Source organism: Caenorhabditis remanei, chromosome II, assembly GCF_010183535.1.
Source record: "Caenorhabditis remanei strain PX506 chromosome II, whole genome shotgun sequence".
NCBI classification, from domain to species: Eukaryota; Metazoa; Nematoda; class Chromadorea; order Rhabditida; family Rhabditidae; genus Caenorhabditis; species Caenorhabditis remanei.
Genome location: NC_071329.1, coordinates 8,177,556 through 8,199,003, shown reverse-complemented (window position 1 = coordinate 8,199,003; position 21,448 = coordinate 8,177,556). Strand labels below are relative to the sequence as shown.

The 21,448-nt window shown below is 37.5% G+C and overlaps 5 protein-coding genes across 5 annotated transcripts; 4 read left to right on the top strand and 1 right to left on the bottom strand.

Moving 5' to 3' along the window:
* Positions 1–1,104: 1,104 nt before the first annotated feature.
* GCK72_005283 (uncharacterized protein) lies at positions 1,105–3,481 on the top strand (the record flags this gene model as incomplete). The annotated part of the gene is made up of 9 exons (XM_003116860.2): positions 1,105–1,173; positions 1,262–1,362; positions 1,486–1,707; positions 1,755–2,081; positions 2,128–2,251; positions 2,303–2,838; positions 2,959–3,117; positions 3,167–3,351; positions 3,396–3,481. 9 exons carry the CDS (start codon positions 1,105–1,107, stop codon positions 3,479–3,481), a joined length of 1,809 nt encoding a protein of 602 aa, XP_003116908.2.
* A 1,118-nt stretch (positions 3,482–4,599) lies between these two features.
* On the top strand, positions 4,600–5,666 carry GCK72_005282 (uncharacterized protein; the record flags this gene model as incomplete). Its single annotated transcript, XM_053725116.1, has 4 exons — positions 4,600–4,686; positions 5,119–5,272; positions 5,315–5,399; positions 5,444–5,666. The coding sequence occupies 4 exons, from the start codon at positions 4,600–4,602 to the stop codon at positions 5,664–5,666; spliced, it is 549 nt and encodes a 182-aa protein (XP_053589310.1).
* Positions 5,667–8,995: 3,329 nt separating this feature from the next.
* On the top strand, positions 8,996–10,489 carry GCK72_005281 (uncharacterized protein; the record flags this gene model as incomplete). Its single annotated transcript, XM_003117024.2, has 2 exons — positions 8,996–9,058; positions 10,304–10,489. The coding sequence occupies 2 exons, from the start codon at positions 8,996–8,998 to the stop codon at positions 10,487–10,489; spliced, it is 249 nt and encodes an 82-aa protein (XP_003117072.1).
* Positions 10,490–10,967: 478 nt separating this feature from the next.
* On the top strand, positions 10,968–11,213 carry GCK72_005280 (uncharacterized protein; the record flags this gene model as incomplete). Its single annotated transcript, XM_053725115.1, has 1 exon — positions 10,968–11,213. One exon carries the CDS (start codon positions 10,968–10,970, stop codon positions 11,211–11,213), a length of 246 nt encoding a protein of 81 aa, XP_053589309.1.
* Positions 11,018–12,495, bottom strand: GCK72_005279 (uncharacterized protein; the record flags this gene model as incomplete). Its single annotated transcript, XM_003117398.2, has 2 exons — positions 11,018–11,214; positions 12,408–12,495. 2 exons carry the CDS (start codon positions 12,493–12,495, stop codon positions 11,018–11,020), a joined length of 285 nt encoding a protein of 94 aa, XP_003117446.1.
* Positions 12,496–21,448: the final 8,953 nt, after the last annotated feature.

Sequence of the window (21,448 nt, the reverse complement as noted above, 5' to 3'; positions counted from 1 at the left end):
AGAAAAAAAAGGTCCCGGAATTTCGGGATAAAAATTGGCACAAAGTTGGGCGGTCTAAAGACAATCAAACTGGCATAAAAAACTTTTTGGAACTAATTATAAAATTGTTGGGGGTAAGGAAAAAACTGAAAATTTTTTCAAAAAAACAATTTTTTGACTGATGTCAAAAGATTTTTCAAAAGTTGTCAACACAAAAAATGTTCAAAAACACGCTTAAAACTCATTTCTGAACTTTTTTTTCAGATATCAGTTGAAGGGAAAAAATTAATTTTTTCACTCCCCCGATTTTTTTCTATATGTCAAAGGGGGCGGAGCCTAAAAAGATGTACGGTTTTTTCATAAGATCATTATATGGACCCATAATATCAAAAAACCGAATAGGCTAATTGCGTTTGGCCGATGTGTTCTATGGGCAGTTGGCCTAAGGTTCATCACTAGAGAAAGTGTCTCTTAAAAATAAGAGATTTCAGATGGATGCAACTGAGAAGTGGATCCAATATACGACCAATCAAACCAAAGAAACAAGAAGAATGTCAATTCTGGAGAAGAGTGAAAGACACGGAATACACGGCATACTGTAACTTTTACTTATCAAACTTTTTCTCCAAATTTCAGTTCGAATTCTTGATTTTCAGTGACCCAAGAGTATGCATCAAGCAGTCATCGGCCTGTTTATTCCTACTGGAATCTACTGTTTATTCCTTTCTTTTTTATATTCTCTACTTTTTAATTTATACCATTCGAACCGTTTCTCAACCCCCAACTCTCTCCCAGTTTCAATTCATTTTGCGGGCATTTTTGTTCCTCTTGATCTCTTTGATTCTTCAAATCCCGATCGTTCAAAAATAAATAAGAATCATTTCCAAGAGTTTCAATATCTTATTTTGCCAGTTCTAGCATGTGTATATACCCAAAAGCACGTTTGACTTCCTTTCTTGATACTCTCTGAAACCCTTTCTCTGATTTCCAGCATCATATCTATATGTATCTCTCTTTCTCTAACCTCTCTCTGATCTCTTCACTCTCTCTCTTTCTCTTTTCTAACGTGTTGTGTTTTGAGGTTCTTACCACGAAACGAACGGTGATCCAATCGACAGAGAGCGGATGCGGCGTCGTCGTGTCTTGCTACTCTTACTGTCGACAACGACATTCCTTTTCGTCTCTGCACAACAGGTACTAATTCACTCGAAATTAATTGCTAGAATATGCTAGAAATAATACGAGAAACAACTAACTGCTTGAAATCAAAGTGTGTTTTCAGGACGATCAGAAGGCGGGTGTCGTAGAAGTTCAGACGAAACTTGGAACCGTTCGAGGAACAGAAACGGATCATGGAAATAAAAGAGTTCGATCTTTTTTGGGGTTAGTTATAGAGTGGATTCAAAGTTTTTAGAATACAGGAAGTTTTATCTGAAGAGCCCCCGTTACCATAAAAAAACATCTCAGCCTTAAAATGATCTTTCAGTACGAAATTTCGAATTCCAGAGTCCCATTCGCCGAACCTCCAATCAACGAACACCGATTCAAAAAGCCAACACCAAAAAGGCCGTGGAATGCAACACTATCAGCGAATACTCTATCGCCGGCATGTTTTCAGGGACGAGATTCTTACGATTCCTCATTTTGGGGAAGTGAAATGTGGAATGCGAACACTCCAGTCAGTGAGGATTGCCTCTATGTGAATATATGGGCACCCGCAGATGCTTAGTAAGTTATTTTGTTTAAGCAGACCTGAAATTCATCAATTTTCCTAGCAATCTCACTGTTCTTGTATGGCTGTTCGGTGGTGGCTTCTGGTATGGATCTCCTTCTCTCCTACTATACGACGGAAAGGAATTGGCAACAAGGGGAAATGTGATCGTAGTCAACATAAATTATCGTGTTGGACCCTTCGGATACTTATATTTGGATCATGACGACGTACCTGGAAACATGGGAATGTTGGATCAACAGTTGGCTTTATACTGGATAAGAGATCACATCTTCTCTTTCGGTGGTAATCCATCGAGGATATCATTAGTGGGAGAGTCAGCTGGAGCAGCTTCAATTGTGGCTCATTTGATAGCTCCTGCATCGAAAGGGTGAGTAATTTAGTTATTTGGTCTGACAGAAGATTTTGAATTTCAGATTATTCCAAAATGGAATCCTTCAATCGGGATCTCTCGATAATAAATGGTCGATGGATTCTCCGAAACGAGCAAAACAAAAGTCAGTAGCACTTGCCAATCTTGTTGGATGTAATCAGACAAAGGTAAGCACTCTACCTAAACTAATGTTTTAATCCTAATCAAAATTATTTTAGATCACAGATCAAACAGAATGTCTTCGAAATACTCCAGCTCAATTATTGATAGATAATATCTGGAGTGTTGGACTGAATTTCCTAGAATTTCCATTTGCAATTGTATCGAAAGATCGAAATTTCTTCAAACATCTGGATGGATTCATTGCTCTCCGAGAGGGAACATACTCGAATGATGTCAATTTGATGTTCGGAATCAATCACGACGAAGGAAATTTCTGGAATATTTATAATCTGGCAAAGTTCTTCGATAAGCAAACAGTAAAACCACAGCTAGATCGAGACGAATTCCACGAATGTGTGGAAACTGCATTTGCAGCTCAACCAGAATTAGTTCGGACAGCAGCGAAATATGTGTATTCGGATCCGAAGTGTACAGATCCAAAGAAGAAAACTGACTTCTATACGGAACAAGTGAATCAGATGGTTGGAGATTATTTCTTCACTTGTGACAGCATCTGGTTTGCACATAATTATCCGAAAGTGGCAGGGAATCGGTCGAATGTATTCGTTTATTACTTTGATCAACCATCCAGGTGAGGATTTCTGTGAAAAGTTGGATGTTTTTATGAATATATTTAGAAGTTTGTAACTCAGAGACTGTTTCTAGAACAAATAAGTTCTTTCTATTCTTCAACCCACCCAAAATATTTCAGTGCAAACCCGTGGCCGAAATGGACAGGAGTCATGCATGGATATGAAATCGAATACGTCTTTGGAGTGCCTCTTCACAATAAATCCGCAGGTTACACGAAAGAAGAAATGGATGTATCCGAAAAAGTCATCGATTTCTGGACCACGTTCGCCAATACAGGGTTATCCTTCATCAGCTGAATTACCTCCCCCACAAATAATAGTTTTCAGAACTCCCTCACTGAGAAAACGATCAGTAGGAACCACTCATAAGATCCAGTGGGATCGGTACGATGGTACTGATCACACGACGTGGATGAACATAAAAGCAGGATCATTCCGAATGATTCAGGAGATCAAAAAAGTAGAATGTGATCTGTGGAGAAATGCGAAAGATATGGAATACTCTGCATACAGTAAGACTCATTTCCAGAAGAACCATTGAAATCATAATTTTCAGAAGAAGAACTCGCCACAACATCATCTTCTCCACTAACCCGTTACACGATAATCTTGATTCTTCTATCCGGGATTTTGTTTTTCTAAACAACAACTGTCCCCTTTTTTAATATAATTCCGTTAATTACATGTGTGCTCACTTACAAAAAACATTCATTCTTTCAGACATTCTTTCCTTTTCCCAAAAAATACTTTCCTCCTTTTTTTGCCCATTTTTCCAGCATTTTCTATACGTCTTCTCAGGGAGTAGTCATGTTGGATCTCGTTCTTTCTTCTCCTTTTTTCCTCTTTCACCATTCCATTTCTTTATTTATTTTCATCGTTTCTTTATTGAATTAAACATATCTTTAGTCAACTGTTTAGGCCTGCATATAGAGATTTTTCTATGTAATATGTAATTCTGTACCTAATTAATTTTTTTGGCAATTTTCAAGATGATAATAAAAATATTAAAACTTTAAGTTTCAGAACTCAAGAAAGAAACCATGAGAAATTTTGCAGTTCATTTCAAGATGGTTATACCAGAATAGTCTAAATGCAACTAAAAAAAGTTTCAGAATTTCTATATTTTGATTTCTGGAACAAATAACATGCATTCGGATTAGTTCTAACTCGGGAGCCGAATGTCAATTTGTAAATTTCAAGATTTTCCGAGCAGGTGCTTTTACCTACATCTAATTCAAATGTCTCTGAAAACACTCTCCATTACGGATTCAAAATGAGCTCAGTCTCCTTCTGAATACAACAAACCAGCACATACGAAATTCATTAAAAATCAGCGATTTGCAAAACAGATAAAATGTGTTTCGAAATGAAACAACAAGTGGTCAAAAACGAGGATGAAACGGAAATTCAACGCAACTTCTTCTCCTTTTTTCTTCTTTTCAAAAAACATTTTCTACTCTTTTTCTCTCTTCTTTACCCTTCTTCTTTACACACGTTCCAGATGGACGAATTCAAATTCAAATTCAGAATTTGAAATTTGTGTGCAAAAAAAGAGGAAAAAGAGTATTTCTTTTTACTCTGTGGCTCTTGAGAAGAGCCATCGAAGAGCCGCTCACGAAATTTCATTTAGTCTTTTTGTCGAATGAGCTTCAAATTGCTCACAGAGCTAACAAAAGGAGATGCTTTTCTTTTGTCTTTTCGTGTTGAAATTATTCATTTTCTATGAATTTAACAGATCAATTTTCCAGTTTTCAAATGGAATGATTCGAGGCATTTTCAATGGATTTGTGATGATTGGAATGGTATCAGCCAGTTGTTTTGTTTGCTCCTCTCCAAATATTGAGAACGTGAGTTCTTTTTTAGTTTTATTGTCTTGATCGATGAGCAAATCTATCCGAATCTGAATCATCTTTAATTCGAATTTGGGTCATGACAGTTAACATTTTTTTGTAGTTCTTTTGCTACTCTTTTTAAATAACATTTTCAGACCACGCGTATTAGAAACACTACTTTTCATGCACCCCAGTTAAGTGCATCTTCCTTCAATTCAATTAATCTTTGGAGTTAAGTAAATTACTGAATAATTATAGTTTTGAGAGTCAGTACCACATGTCATACTTCTTTTCAGTTACATTTTTTTCTAGAAAGGTTATTAGAATAATGAAATTGAATAGGTGAAATCGAAGCCAACTCAAATAAAAATGGGTATTAGAGTCCTTGAAGTGTTAGTAACCAAAATGGAAAATAGTTTTTAGGAAATCACTTAAATTCACTTTCAGCACTATGGCTCATTCTTTGACAATCCACGAGAAATCCAATCTGCTTATATCGGACGAGCCATCGACTGTGAAAAGAATGAATTTAAAACTCAGGATTGCCCTGGCCCGTGTTTTTCATTGAATGTTTCCAGCTCATCAATCGACTCAGATTTCGGTATTTCTATTGTCCAATATTCCCCTGATTTGCTCTTTTCAGGAACTTCTTACGGCTGCTCAACAGGAATCATACCCGACGATGTGGACACTGACGAGCAATGCTCCACAAAAACTATTCCAATACGGTAGGAAACTTTCTTTTTTGTCTCACTTGTTTTCCTTTTTTCAGAACATCTCCAATATATTCAGTGACAGCAACATACTGCTTGTGTTCTGAAAATAACTGTAATCCACCGATTCATCCCGTCATTCGGAGAAGATCGAAACCGCTGAAAAGTAGTGGAAAAACTGTTTATTTCGCCAATCAACAGGAGGAATCTAATGGATCAATAAATCGAAAAGGTGTTTTGATTGCAGCAATTCTTATGATTGTAGTTGTTTTGAGTTTATGAAATTATTTATTCGTCTTATGATTAATTTTCAAGTATGAAGATTTAACCTTTATGAATGATGCTTGAGTGAGCACACTTTGAGAATATTGCTTAAAAACCGAAAATCTTGCAGAGCTCTGAGAAAGGTTTGCTCTACATGAAAAATGATCTTGCACATAAATGACATTTTCTAATCGAATTTCTCATAAACTTGAACATTGGAATAACAAACAATAAATATGATACATGTTCAAGGAAGAACAAAACCTTCTTTCGATGAATATGAACAAAATTCAAAATGTCAAAAATTAGTTCTCAATGTCACATTTCACATATTCCTACAGATTCCTGAATCCAAGATGCCTGAAAGACATGTTGTTCCTTCCCAGACCTCGTCGATTGATCACAATAAACTCTATCTAAAATATCTCCACCAATCGACAACCTTTTAGCCTTCGATCTCACTTCCTCCCTCTTTAATAAATCCGAAAAAGTGTGCAACTTTTCGCCTTTTGCCACTTTCCGTTTGTTCACCTGTATCACACCTAAAATGTTAGTTGTGTCAATGTTCCACAGAGCACTTTTTGAATTTTCCCCCCACCCGTCCCGATGCGGGCTCTTCTCCTATTCCTGCTCTTTTTTATTCGGATTGTTAAATCACAATCATGTAACAACAATGGGAAATATTGTACGGATGTGTTGGCTTCTTCACTTTTGAGATACAGTTCATTGGAATACAAGTGTCAATTTCCGATCTACATCGCTAAAAATGATATTCTGTCATTGGATCCAACTGTTTATTTGACCATGAAAATCGGAGAATACTGTCAGAAATCATGTTGTTCTGTGATTCAAACAACAACTGTACTACCGACAAGTACATCAACCACTCCGTCTACAACTCCGTCTACAACTCCATCTACAACTCCCACAACATCTCCAACCACAACTCCAACAACTACAACAATCCCTACCACAACTCCATACGTATGTTAGAAGTCCTATCTGAATTTTCAATTTGTTCCTCATTCTCATTTTCAGAGAACTCCACTTGAAAAGTTCAACGACGCAATGAATAACGACGGCGCGTTCAAATCACTCATGGATGTAATTAGTAAGAGAAAACAAATGAAAGAACTGAAGATTTTTGATCACTCATTATTTTAGATTTCAATTCAACGGCTTCTGAAGGATTGAAACGATTCAAAGTGTATTCGAAGGTCAAGAAGGAGGTTGACGAGCATAATGTTATGTACACTTTGGGAATGTCTAGTTATAAAATGGATACCAATCAATTTTCTGTGGCGGTAAGTATGCAACTCTATTGAGTTGAATAGTTTTACTGTATTTTCAATATTTGAGAATTCATACAATTCACAGAAAAAAGGAGAGTGCAATTACCGTTTTCTCTTTTAAAACTCGTCATGTTTTCAGTTAGATGGAGAAATCGCTCCGTTGACTCTCAACTTGGACGATCTTACACCTACCGTAACCTTTGTTCCCGAAGCAACATCGCCGCCATCACGAAAGAAAAGACAATCCGTCGATAATGTTGATTGGAGACCTTACATGAAGCCGATTCTTGATCAGTTGACTTGTGGAGGTTGTTGGGCGTTCTCAATGATTGCAATGGTTGAAGGATACTTTTCAATCAAAGGATACGACACTTCCAGCTTGTCAGTTCAACAGCTTCTGACTTGTGACACTAAAAAAGACGCAACTTATGGGTTGGCAAATGTTGGGTGCAAAGGTGGATACTTCCAGATTGCGGGGACGTATTTAGAGAAGACAGCAGCAAGAAATGCTGATGATATTCCATTTGATATGGAGGTAGATCACTGACACTTTCTTTTCTGATCAACAAAAGTTTTTTTTAGGATTCTTCTTGTGATTCTTCCTTCTTTCCTCCTGTTGTTCCAACAATTCTCCTGTTTGATGATGGATTCGTATCTGGAAATCTAACAGTCGCTCAATTGATAACTATGGAACAAAACATCGAAGATAAAGTAAGAAAAGGTCCGATTGCTGTTGGAATGGCTGCGGGTTCAGATATCTACAAGTATTCAGAAGGTACGATATAACTTCAGAAGGAATCTATTGATTATTTTCAAATTTCAGGAATATACGACGGCGACTGCGGAACATCAATCAATCACGCTGTAGTTATTGTTGGTTTCACTCCAGATTATTGGATCATTCGAAACAGTTGGGGACCGAATTGGGGAGAACAAGGATATTTCCGAGTGAAGAGAACAGCTGGAAAGGATCCGTGTCGTTTGTATAGTTATTGGTCACAAGCGACTGGAATCGGTGCAAATGAAACGTATGTTCCCCCAAGAGCAAGTGGAGGAGAATTTGCGATTCCTTCAACGAGTCCTCCAACAATTGAGAGCACCACAAAAAGTTCAGATGAGTGTGGAGATGGACTATGTGAAGACGATTGTGGTTGTGAATATGATGATGAAGATGAAGATGATTATGAAGAGGATGTTGACGAGGACAATGAAGAGGAGGCGGAGGCGGAGGAGGAGGTACTTGAACTTTGAAGTCTTCAACGAACACTGGTTATTTCAGATTTTTTCATCTTCTTCGACATCTTCTTCGACAACGACCCCCATGACATCTTCTACAACAACCGAGACGACGTCTTCAAGTACAACCTCACCTACCACAGCTTCAACGACATCTTCATCGACAACCATGTCTTCTAGTACAAGAACTTCTACAACAAGAAAACCAGCCTCTACTGCTACAACAACTCCATCGAGATCAGGAAGAACCAGTACAACTACAACGACTAGAAGAACGACTACGACTACTCCAAGACGAACCACTACAACACAAAGATCGATTTTCGATAGATGGAATGATGGATGGAATAATTTTTGGGGTTGATTACAGCATTCCTTGTGATGTAGTTTTAATAAAGTGGCAAATGTATGTTTAAAATATATTCGTGATTTGAAAACTTTAAGAATTTAAAATCAGAAGACGGAGTACTGTAGGTACCAAACCGGACAACTGATTCTCGGAGCTCTCTTAAAAAGGGATTCACTGCTTTTTACGACGTATTTCAGTGTTTCAATCATATTTTATGCACTTGGTTGAATGGTTCAATTCGAAATTTCTCGTATTCCAATGAAATCTGAATTTCTTGTTTGCAAAAAAATTTTTGACACAAGAAATGTGTCAAGTGAGTTGTTGGCACATAACTTGTGCCCTTGCGCGGTTCGACCTTCGAAAAATTATTTTTACATCATCTTTTCTTTTCTGTTTTTCTTTGTTTCTTCCTTATATTTTTATTAAAACGTTTAATTTTTCCATTAATCAATTCTTTCTTTTTTTTAGGAATGCCAGTGCCATCAGGATACGCAGCGGCTCCACATGGAAACCAGCCATCCTGCTTCACAAAGGTATTATTAAAGCTTATTCAGATATTTCTCGCCATGAGTTATAAATCACTTCTTGAAAACTTATAAAAAGAAAAGGGCACTTCGTACGTGACTTTATAGTTTCGATTGGATCACCGGTTCAATTTTTATGGCCAAAAGATTTCTAACTTCTTCCGGTTTTTGAGAATCTCTGCGAAGAAAATAGAAGTATGAAAATGTCAAATGATTTGCAGGTTTTAGAAATTTGTAACGAGCATTTCCTGACGTAACAGCTTTCTTATGCGATGTCTAAAAGTCTCTCTGTATTTCCTGAGTACGGGAGCATAAAGGCCACAATAATTTTTCTGAATTTTGTAGACCACGTGAGGCCAGTGAGGTTTTTTTCACCACGTGTTTCCCACTTTCTTGTTCATTACGAATTATTCTGCTTGCCACGGAATATGAATTCCAACGAAGGGACGCCCAGAAGCTTGCTCTCACCCCGCGCCTTGGGTTAGGACCCTGGAAGTAGCGATTACCTTAAAACATTGACACCCTGGAGCTTGCTCTCGCCCCGCCCCTAAGCTCAGCACCCTGGAAGTAGCGATTACCTTAAAACATGGACACCCTGGAGCTTGCTCTCGCCCCGCCCCTAAGCTCAACACCCTGGAAGTAGTGATTACCTTAAAACATGGACACCCGGGAGCTTGCTTTCGCTCCGCCCCTAGGCTCAGCACCCTGGAAGTAGTGATTACCTTAAAACAGGGAAACCCTGGAGCTTGCTCTCGTCCCGCCTCTTGGCTGACGAGCCCCGGAAGTAGCGATCATCTTTAAATAGGGACCCTCGGAAGCTTTCTCTTCCCTCCTACTCTCTTTTTTATCTATTTGTATACTTCAATTTAGTGAACTCAATAATTGCTCGCTCAAAATTTTGCTTCAAATGTAACAACGGGATAACTGAGCAAACCAGTGAATCGATTATGAGAAAATAATGTTGCTTGAATTTGTTTAGTTATGAATTTTATGATCTTAAAACCCCGGTTTGGTATCGGGAAACATTGTCTATCATGCAAAATTCTTGGAAATGAAAAAAAATATTCGAAGTGTTTTGCGGGTCTCACGTATATTATTTTAATTATAATTTTTATTTCAAACTTGGCCGTTATGCTCCCGTACTCGGGAATTACGGGTGCGCTGTCTAAAAATGTTAGATTTTTCGTTTCAGAGACCTAGTTCACTATTAAATTCAAAACAAGAAGAACAAATTGTATATTGAAAATTTTACAGATCCGAATGGGATTAATGATGGGCGCAATGATTGGCGGAGCGACAGGAATTCTTCTCGGTGGATTCATGGGCTTCCGAGCAGGACTTCGTGGCAAGGAACTTCTATTACAATGCGGAAAGACTGTTGCACAATCCGGTGGATCTTTCGGTGTCTTCATGGGTGTCGCTCAAGGTCTCCGATGCTAACCTGGTCTCTTTTTTGTTTCTCATTTTAAATCTGTTTACGTTTGCTTGTTTTCCAGACTTTAGGTCTTTCATAGTCAAATCAACCCAATATATAAATAATCATATTTACAGAAAAATTGAATTCTTTCATGATGAAAACAAGCTATTTAAAAAAAAGTTTGGGAAACAACGGTCTCGAAATTTATTGAGGGTACACGGGTACACAAGAAAAAAACGTACATATTCAACATCTCTCATCGTCGCCAAATGAGATCTATTAGTCGTGTGCCATTAAACTGATTCAAGAGAGAAACGGGAGAAGGGAGAAGGAATGTTTCTGGGAGTTTTTGAAGAAGTTGAAGTGTTATTACAATTAACACGTGTATGAAATAAGGGGGGGGGGAGAATTTATAAGAAGGGCTGCTCAAAAAGAAATACGAATAGTTTGGAGAAGTTTTAGATAATAAAGACAATGACTAGAAGAAAATTAGGCCATCGGATGAAGAAGATCGACCCGCCGCTCTCTCAACTGGGGACACAAAACATTGATTATTGCTCAAATGGAGCACTCCGTCCGAATCTCACGAAGGTTTGTCCTCTCTTACCAAATCTCACAAAGGTCTGTGCTCTCTTTCCGAATCGAACGAAGGTTTGCGCTCTCTTTGATGGTCGTTCAGCGAACAAGGATCCTTCTTCCGGAAGTGTCATCTCATCAGCAGAAGCCACACCATATTGGGAGGCGTAATCTGGAAAAATGTCATTATTTTTTGGAATCAAGAGATGATGAATGATTCCTGGGAGTCCCTCTCTCTGAAGAGAAAAGGCAACGATGAGGAGGTGAGAAGAGGTTATTTTGATGTGCCGGAAGAAGTTTTAATTAAAGTTGTGTGTGGGGATGAGATGCATCAATGCCTTTTTTCTTCCTTTTTTCTATCTTTCTCTATCTAGAGCTTGATGTCACAGATATGAGAATAAAAAGAGAGAGAGAAAAGGACAGGAAAATTTATAAAAGTCTTTTTCAATGACGAGTTTCTGGTGGGGGAGGAGATGTTAATGACGGAGGAATACGGAAGAAACCTTGCTGAGAAATTACTTTTAGAATTAATTGACCTCCAGTAGAAGAGAAAACTGGCTAGGCTCCATTATGACTTGATATTTGTGACATATATAGACTTTCGGGTTAATAAAAGTCAACAAGTTTTCAAAACTTGTCCCTGATTGAACAATCAGAATCATAAAGGTGTGAGGAACCTCTAAAATAGAAACGACACCTAGTTGATGGCTGTTTCAAGCTCTATTCTCTCCAATATCCTTCCATCATGTTTCATCGCAAGACTACAGATCGTTTTCTCCGAAACTCTCGCCACCATGGAAACTAATGGATTCTTCTTATTAGAACGTCTTGCTTCCCCAGTGCATAAAATTTTATTAGATTTCTTCCGTTTTCAATCACATCATTCCTTTTTTGCAACCCATCTCAAAATTTCCGAAGCACACGAAATCCGACGGAAACGTGCCGAACGGAAAAAAGAACACGAAAACAGAAAGTTTCGGACCTATTCCCATCCATCAACTCTCCCGTAGACACCTCTCGATCAAAGTCAAGTCAAACCTTGTTGCTAAGGGAAAACGGCTGACTTTTCTGTCTTTTTGCAGCTGTTTTTGTGAGGGTGGATGGGGGAGAAATATGTTCTGATGTATAGGGAAAATGAATCAGTTCAGAACATGTGAATTCTGAACTGACTTCAGGGTGTACTCACAAATTATTGCACGTCAAGCAGGTCGTTCTGACCTAGTTTTGAAGCCATGGAACCCTTTTTCGTATTCATTTGGTCTACTTCTAATTGAGAAGACCCTCAAAAGGATTCCCTGCCACCCAGTAAAAAACCGAAAAAGTACAGTCTCCCTGATTTTGACACACGTTCTTTTTATGACTCACCGACTGGAAGAACTGCAGCTGATGACAACTGAACGAAGAGCAGAAAGACTGCGATGATTGAAGAAAGCTCGAAACCGGAGAAGTTCATTTTGTTTTGCACGGTGCGAGTTGTATGTGTATTACCTGGAAAACTAGGAGAATGAGATGATTTTAAGACAAGGGAGAAAAGAAGAAGAACAAAGAAAACTAATTCATAAATATTCAAAAAGTGGAAGAGAATACAGTTGTCAGTTACTCGGAAAAGGTAACAAGAATGAGGCTCTCGGGAGTACTTCTCTTCAAGCCGTCCCTTTCAAAATGGTGCCCCTCCCCCTTTCCTCCCGGACACACAAAAGTGGGCGGAGTCCTGAAGAGAGAGAGGGGCGAGCACAAGCACACACTGCGATGACGTTGGCACTGGCGTGGGGAAAGAAGAAGAAGGGGAGAGAAATAGGCGGAGCTTTCAGGTTTCGAAACTTGTGTGACGTGGCAAATTGGGAAGAGAGAGAGAGAGAACATTGAGATCAGCTGGAACGGTTCGAAAAGTTGAATGATGACGTGGGTGGAGGGATAGTTGAAGCTTGTTTTCGGAGACAAAGAGGATTCAGGAGGAACGAGTTTCAGTTTTGAGTGTAAGATTTCAATCACAGGCTTCAAGATAATGCTCTTTGAGCTGATCTACATTTTTCCCGTTGATGCAGCAATACATGTTTTTTTGTACTATGACGTATGGTAGAATGGAATCTTTGAGTTGTGGTAGGTCACATGTCAAGTAAAATGATATGATCTAGATTTGAAGTTGAGGAACATTTTTTGTATTCCTGAATTGATCTATTTCACATTAATTTATACTTTGGAAAACATCAGGAAGAAAATATTAAGCAAGCTTCTTAGGAAACGAATGCGTTTTCACAACTTAACTCGAAAATAATACGAACACCTCGAAAAACTTGTGAGAAATTTCTCACTTGGGGTCTTATTGAATTCTGATTTTGTGCAGAGTCATATCGGACAAATTTGCAAACGAAATTTCCGGGAAATCAATTTGAATTCGTTTGGTTTCAGATGATGATGGAGAGTCAGAAATCATCGATATTTAAAGATTTTCAGAAGCAACTTCTCTTTTTTTAATCATTGAAGCTTTCTGATTTTCCAGGGCACTTTGTGAGAAGTCACAGGTGAAAATATCTTGTGAAAAGTTGTTATCTGATTTGAAAACAGAATGCTTGAATACTTGAAAACCCACTAATGACCTATTTATATTCAATTCGAATCGTTGAATATCTGATTTATAAAAGAAGAGATTATAGCCAAAAGAAAGGATAAATCCCTTCGATCCACCCACAAAAAAAGAAACATTTCCAATCAAAGGATTATCATAATAACAGTCACGTCATTCTTCGTTCCACTAACAGATTTTCAGAAGTTTTTTTCTTTTTTAGCAAGAGAAAAATAAGAAAGTGAATAGATAAAATACGTGCACTTTTCAATTAATAATGAGAAGTAAGAAACGAAGAAAAACGGACTTGAGGTGAGATCAAGTGGAAAAGAAAAAAGAGAAACGGTTCGACGAATGTTCAATTCTGTGAACCGAGAAGTATGGGATAGACAGGGGATGGGAAAAGGGATTCCCTTCGATTCAAAATATTCTGAATTCTCGAATTTCAGATTCGACGATGATTCAGATATTAATAATTCTGGAAAATGTTTGGAAGATTTGTTTTTAATTCTTTGGTATTATGTTTTTCGTGTTTTATTTTAATGACATTTTTCAAATTCCATTATTTTTTCTACCGTAACTCAAAACCTTATTACGCCTTTTCATTTTATGAGAAATTTACCGTAAGAACCATGAAATTCGTCATAATCGCCCAATAAATCTCAAATTTCTTACGTTTAGAAATAACTATAACTACTAAACGCTTCGGAAATTCGAGTCAATAAAACACTGGACACAAACTATTTTTTGGAGAGGAAAAAATAAAATAAATTCAGGAGAGGGTGTATTTCTGTCAAACATGATCAAGTGAAGCGTGTAGTACATGAGGAAAAGAAAAAATAGAAGAAGAAGAAGATGGGATAAATGAGTGGGAAACGGATAGTTTCAATGTGTTCATTTGTAAGAAATAAATTACGAGATAACAACTTATTTGTTTTCAAATCTCCAGCTTAGTGTTTCTATACCAATTCAAGTTAGTAGTCTCATCTGAAACTGTAATTTAAAGATTCGAGGAAGGTATTTATGAAGAATCGTATCGTAATTCTTTCAGTTCGTATTTAGTAGGTTTATAGTCTCTACTATACAAGCTTCAGCTGTGTGTTAGTACAAACTACAAATGTGGTTTGGTACATGTCTAGTACCGGAAAGCAAACCAATGAGACCTCTGTTTGAAAAGAAACTTATATGTTCCTATCTGGAGGGGGGCATGTGGAAAAAGGCGTTTCTGAAAATAGTCTATAATCAAGTCAGAGTTAAGGAAGAGATGAAAGGTCAATGCGGTAATCGAATAAGCTAATTCTGAACGATGTGTTCGAGACCTATGATTTAATTTGGTGAAATGTGGTCGAATTGGCTCCAGTAGCTGTATCAGCCTCAGTCCAAGTTCGATTATTGAGAGAAGCTTATTGTTGATTGCTCATAACTATATTACAGACCGATAATTCCCTCTTCCAGCATCTCCTTTATGCATTCTTCATTCTGTTTTCCGCCTATTTTGCACTTTCTTCTTCCGCCTATTCTTCTCTCAGAAATGACGCAAGTAATCTACTTTCCAGTCGTAAAGAAAAACGTTCCTAAAAGCACTTTGGATTGAAATCTGTTCGAGCATTAAAGCGATGCACAAAAAAGTGCAAAACCACTTTGCTTTCGCTTTTCTTGGCAAACAGATTGGTTTCGTATTTCTTTTACTTTTCATGAAAAAAATGGAATGAAAAACCAAAAAACTACTGGAACATTACGGAATACGGAACTAAAAGATCTTTAAGAACTCCGTGCAAAAAAGACAGAAAAGAAAATGAAACCGGAAAGAGAGTCAAATGAAAGTTTATGGTGGCAGAGGAAGAAAGTCCATTTTGAAAGTTCCGGTGTTGAAAGGACTACTTTTGGTTCTCAATATGAATCATGATAGACTAAAATAGAGGGGCTTCGCGTTTTCTGTTTCGAAAATTAAACTGAAAAATAAACGAAAGCAGACAAGAAGCCATGATTTCGAACTTTCAAACACAGTTCTCAGATCAAAAAGTAGGCGTCAGGTGTGACGTCATCAGGGTAAAAGCTAAGAAGAGTTCTTTGTGGGGGGAATTCCAAATCTACTAAATCTGAGGACTCTCTACTAAATCGGATGATCCCTACAATTCCCAAAAAAATGTTTATTCCCCATTTCGGTTTACTGAAAGACTTTCAACTAGCTAATCCATAAAAATTGATCCCAGGGAGAAATAGGAATAATGAAATTTTGTTATGTGGGTCTGAGACAAAGTATTAACGGGAAATTGGCACTTTGCTCTTTCTGATTGATTCTTCTGAAGTAATTGGATTGTTATGCTGATAACTTTCACGGAAAAAAGAGAGAGAAAATCAGAAAAATAGGGAAAGTAATTGCGAATTTATAGGTTGGGAAGTGGGTGATATGCGTCAATCTGAAAGGAGAAAACGGGGAAATGATTGGAATTTTGGGCAGAGGCTAAACAACTTACGGTGTGGGGAGAAAATCAGAATCATGTGGGGGGGATTCAGAAACTCATGATTCTTGTTTTTAGGTTAAGATATCAAACTGTTAAAGTCTGGAGAATCAGGAAAAATATTATATCTGAAAGATTTGAACATTAGAAACTAGAATTTCATGGGCATCGTAACATTCAGTTACGAAATTTCAGGCGGTGAAGCAGGCCCATTCTAGATCACCATGAGATTTTACTAGAGACTAGTCGAATGAAAAATGACTTAACTTTGTGTGAGAGAAGTAAACCAGAATCGTCTGAAAATGCGTTTAAAAGTTTTCAAAAAATTAGCTTGACACATTTTGCAAGCCTCTTCAAACTAACATGATTCTGACATGTAATAAAAAGATGTCGAAAAACTGAAAACTTGCAAAATAATCCGAACATTACTCTCAATATGTTCATGACTTATACTCTATAGAGTCTGATTTCTGGTTCTAACTCATTCAAAAATAGAAATTTTGTTGAGAGAAAAAATCAGACAAAAGTGAATACAAAATCAAAACCAGTTAAAATTTTATTTGTATTCAATCTGAAAATACGTTACAATTCTTAAATTCAGTCTATTCAAGTCAAGAGCTGATCAAACTATGGATAGAGTTGTCAGAAGTCAACGAGTGAAATTCTTTTGAGGATTTGGGACCTAAAGTTTGCTGAAAAGCTTTTCCCAGGTGCTCCAACCAAATATTCAGAAGAAACACCTTTTCCAATTGTTATTTTCAGACACGTCGTATGAACTTTGACGGCTTTAAAGTGACGGAAAATTGGGAAAACTGTGAAAACAACAGATGTTGAACTTCATTTCTCTTCTGCTTCTGCTTCTGAAATTCTCAAAATAATAGCACCTGTACCTAAACGTCATAAAGTTCTGTTTTTAACCTGACACCTTGAAAATAGAGGAGAAAAACAGACACGTTGATTAGGTCACAGGGATCAATAAGCTTCAGAGATCGCACGATTTTCTTGTGATTCTAGACATGGTGGGGGCTTAACTTATTACTTTTTGAAAGAGAGAAAGATAAGACAAAAGGAATGAAAAAAGGTTGGACTATGATGACTGAAACACCAAAGAGTAGCATCATTCTTACGATTCCGAGTATAATTATCTATGTGATTTGAAAAGAAGACAAGATCGGGGATGATCCGACTGAAGTTTTTCTAACTTTCCTAGTAACTAAGGATTGACATTCAGAGAATTGATCGAGTTATCAGATTGAAATGGATAGTGAATAATGATAAGTTCAAGAACCAACTTGATTACAGTTTCTTTCAAAAACAAAAATCGCGCCAAAGACGCTCCAGATTCCGAGGTGAAACGACTTCTGACCTTTTTAATTTTAAAACTTTGATCCCAGAAGTTGCACCTTCGAAAGTCACGTAAGAGTCGTTCGCTCATCCTCTCTTATTTTTTTTGAGAAAATCCTCCATAGCAAAACTAATAATTCTTCAATCCTTCATCTTATCTCTTCCCCTATAAAGGTGTCAACTACACATACTAATCACATCTTCCTCATTCATTTATTCATTACTTCCGTTTCCTTATTCATCTGCACTAATGTCTACACACGTTGTATCCACAACATTTCACCTCATCTCTCTCTCTTCTCCTCCCTCATCTGAATCCTTCGTCGAGTGGGTGGTTTGTCTTGTTTCCTGTGGGTGACAAGTGAGGGTGACCCGAAAAAAAGAGTTTGACACGTCACTAAAAATAGATTCAAGTCATAAGTTATATGCTGGAAATCTTTCGAGTTGGTTGCAAATCGGAGGATTTGTACTTGAGATTTGGATGAAAGGATTAGATTGGTTATTTGTGGAAAACGGGGATAGAATCTTTGGTTTTGCAGATAATCTTGACACAAATCTGACATTAAAGGGAAAAGAGTAAAAGGGACTTGAGTTAATGCGAGAGGGGGTGATAAGGATTAAGTTTCGCAGATGCAAAAATGCTTATTTTAGAGGAGAGCTGGCAGCTGAAACAGTGCGGATTTTCAGGTTCTTTGTGATTTCTAGTGACCTTGAACAAACTAGGGAAGGCCTCCAGGTGACCGTGGAGATATGGGACGTAACCTATATCGTTGGAAACCTGAGAAAACGCTGATTCCAAATATATGTTCAGGTTTTGCCCTCAAAGCCTGGTATTCAAGAAAAAGTGGTCAAAAGTCGGAAACGAGGAAAAACACGTCGGAAAAGTAATAACTTGTCAGCGGTTCAAACTTTGACCTCGTTTTTCTCGAATACCAGGCCTCGAGGACAAAAACTGGATATATATTTGGAATCAGGGTTTTCTCAGCTTTCCAACGATATAGGTCACGTCCCATAACTCCACGGTCACCTGGAGACCATCCCTAGTAAAATGGATTGTTTTCACAAAATGACATGAGTTATACTAAATTTGGACTATTTGAATCTTCTTTTAAAAAACTTCGGAACGAATTAATATAGAGAACAAATTCAGAATCCATTACTCTATACACCATTCAAAGCAGGGGTTCTAGACGCGTCTGCGGCGCGCCAGCGGCTCTCTAATCTCGAGTTCTCGATCTGGCTTACCAATCAGTTATTTCTGACCCCATCTTGAATTATTTCTTTTTTTTCTTTCCAATAACTTTGCCTTCCTCCCAGTTCAAAAAATAAGAAAAATATAGACGTTCTTCGTCACTTCCCACCTCGTTCGGAGTCCTACTTCCAGAAAATGATGGATGTTGTTATTGCCTTTGAATCTCTGTTTTCTACCTCATCATTTCTCGAGTTCAGAATTCAGAATTATCAAAAAACGTGATGACGAGTAAATAGTCTAATTCCAAAGCGTCAATGCGAGGGAGTGTTTGACAGGTGATTTGGCATTTCTGAAGTGAAGAGTCGTCATTCTAAAAAGACAAAAAGAAAGAGGTTTTTTTGTTCTCTCTTTTCACACTTCTCCATCATTTTCTCCGGCAGAATCGGGACTTTTTCCGTTCAAAATGCCAGCAGGTTACTCGTTTTTCACGAATGGACGAATTCTCCTGTTGCAAAAACCGGGAAAAGGATGAGAGTCGATTAAAACTTTGAAATGTAAAATGTGTACAAACTGCTAGTTTACCCAAGTTTAGTGCTCTCTTTTTCGGTTTTCAAATGAGCACAGATCGGATAGAAATAGACATGAGGTGGGAGGGGGATGAGTGAGAAGAGGAAAAGAGAAATGAAGTAAGGTCCGGTCGAAAAAAAGAGGTTACGTAGTTAACCGGATGTGTAGGATGAAGAATTTCAATTGGTCAATGAACGATTCAATTCCGCATTTATCTGGTGGTGGGAGAGGCAGATAAACACAGAGTTTTTGGAGAGAAGAATCACAGAAGGGGGATCCAGATGAGAGCAGGAAGAAGGAAGTAGAATGGGGAAGATCAAAAAACCAGCAGCGTTTCTAATAGAGAGTTTCTAATTCATACAGCTCCAAAATTTAATTATTTTGGACTGAAATCGGAGAAGAAAAGTGCTGATCTGTAACTTTTCTGAAAGATCTCGTACAAAGCGGTTTTTAACTACAATAGTAAAGCTCTAGGTTTGACCTAAAACTCCTACAAAAGTTGCCATTAAGAAACAAAAAGTGACACCGAGACGAACTCTCGAACTTGGGAATTTTCCACCGAAAACAACGGAAATGAAAAAAGTTTTAATTGGTACTGTAATTTGGTTCGAGTGACCACTTCGCCGGTTTTCAGAAATGATTTTCAGAAAAAACTTACCGCAACTGTTTCTATGTAGAAGTACTACTTTGAATCGTCTGATTTTATCTTTTGTCTATAAGTACCTGTGTAAATAGTTGAAAACTGTATGAATCTTTGAAATATGACAAATACTTCAAAGGTTGTGAACTCGAACTTATTCAAACCCGGAAGGAATTTCTCGATTTTCTTTGTATTCCCAATACAAAAAGTTTCCTGTTCATTGTTCCTGCCATCGTATTTTTCAGTACTTTCAACTTTAGTCAAACAACTCAAATAGTTTGAAAAATTCCCCCGCTTTTTAATGTATCATGCTTCTAAATATACCAAAAATAAAATGTTTCTTCAAAAAAGGACAACAAAAACAAGTCACTCTAAGAAACCAGAGCCTATTTGACCTTTTCAAAAATAGTGACATTTCAAAAATCGAAAGTTTAGAGAGCAGAGAAACCACCCAGTTTGTTTGAATAAAGTGGTTCATTGCTCATTCATTTTCGTACCTTTTCTCTAGTTTTCATCAAACTTTTTGAAGAACAAAAAGTAAGGAAAAAAGAAGAAGAAATTATATGAAATGATAAATTCTGACTAGTTAGTCTGTCATCCGAGCGGCTCACTGAACCACACAAAAACCTGATGAGTGCCCTCTCTTGGATGAAAAAAAAAACAGAGAGAGACAAGAAAAGAAGGAATAGAAGACGATTGGAAATGCATGGATCAACCACTCTCTATGTGAAAAAAAGGGAAAACCATATAGTTTTTGTTTCTTTGGTTCCAAGGGAAAACCCCCGAAAGATGACGAGATATGGAATTGAAGGGAGGAACAATGCATGAGAAGAAGAATGGATTCAGAAGAAAGGGTGAGGGGGATCTTAGGTTTGAGAGAAAAGTTATGAAGAGGTGATGAGTAATGGAGAGCTTAACAGATTGTCTCAGAATGAGCATAATGAGCACAATGAAGAACAAAATGTGATCCAGAACAATTCGATGAGAGGATTGGAATTCATTGTTTAGTATAACAGATAATGAAGTTGTTCAGGTAAGTCAGGGACGTCTCAGGGCCCGACGATCTCGTGATTCCAGAAACATCCGAAAACCAAGTTGTTCTAGTCCATTGAACAGTTCATTGATCCAGTAAGGTCATTGAATCTGTCTCATGCATTTCATTCTCTCCATATGAAGAATATAGTGTAGCCGACAAACTAGGCATGTCGAGAGCACGTGGCTCCGCACATAGACCACTTGACCTCGGGTTTTATGGGTTTTGGAATATGTACAATGTAGACTTTCACTAAAAATGAAAAAAGAATTGGGAATAACATACACTTTTGCAGTTTTCGAATGGATTGCAGGGAGATTTTCAAAATTAAACAATTTCAAAATGTAGGTTTTATAGGATCTACGACACAAAAAAACCCATCATAACTCAAACCGATTGAATATTAATTTGAATTCATAAGAATCAGATGTTTGAGACAAAATGAATCCAAGATCAGGAAATAGTTGTTTCAGTCAGTTTACTAGCGTCTTGAATAGATTTTCAAAAGCTATTGGTAGATTTTTCCCAAGAAATCATGAATATAAAAATGAGTGGGAATCGTTGGGAAGCCTTATTAAGGAGGATGGTTTGCTCATTTTTATGCC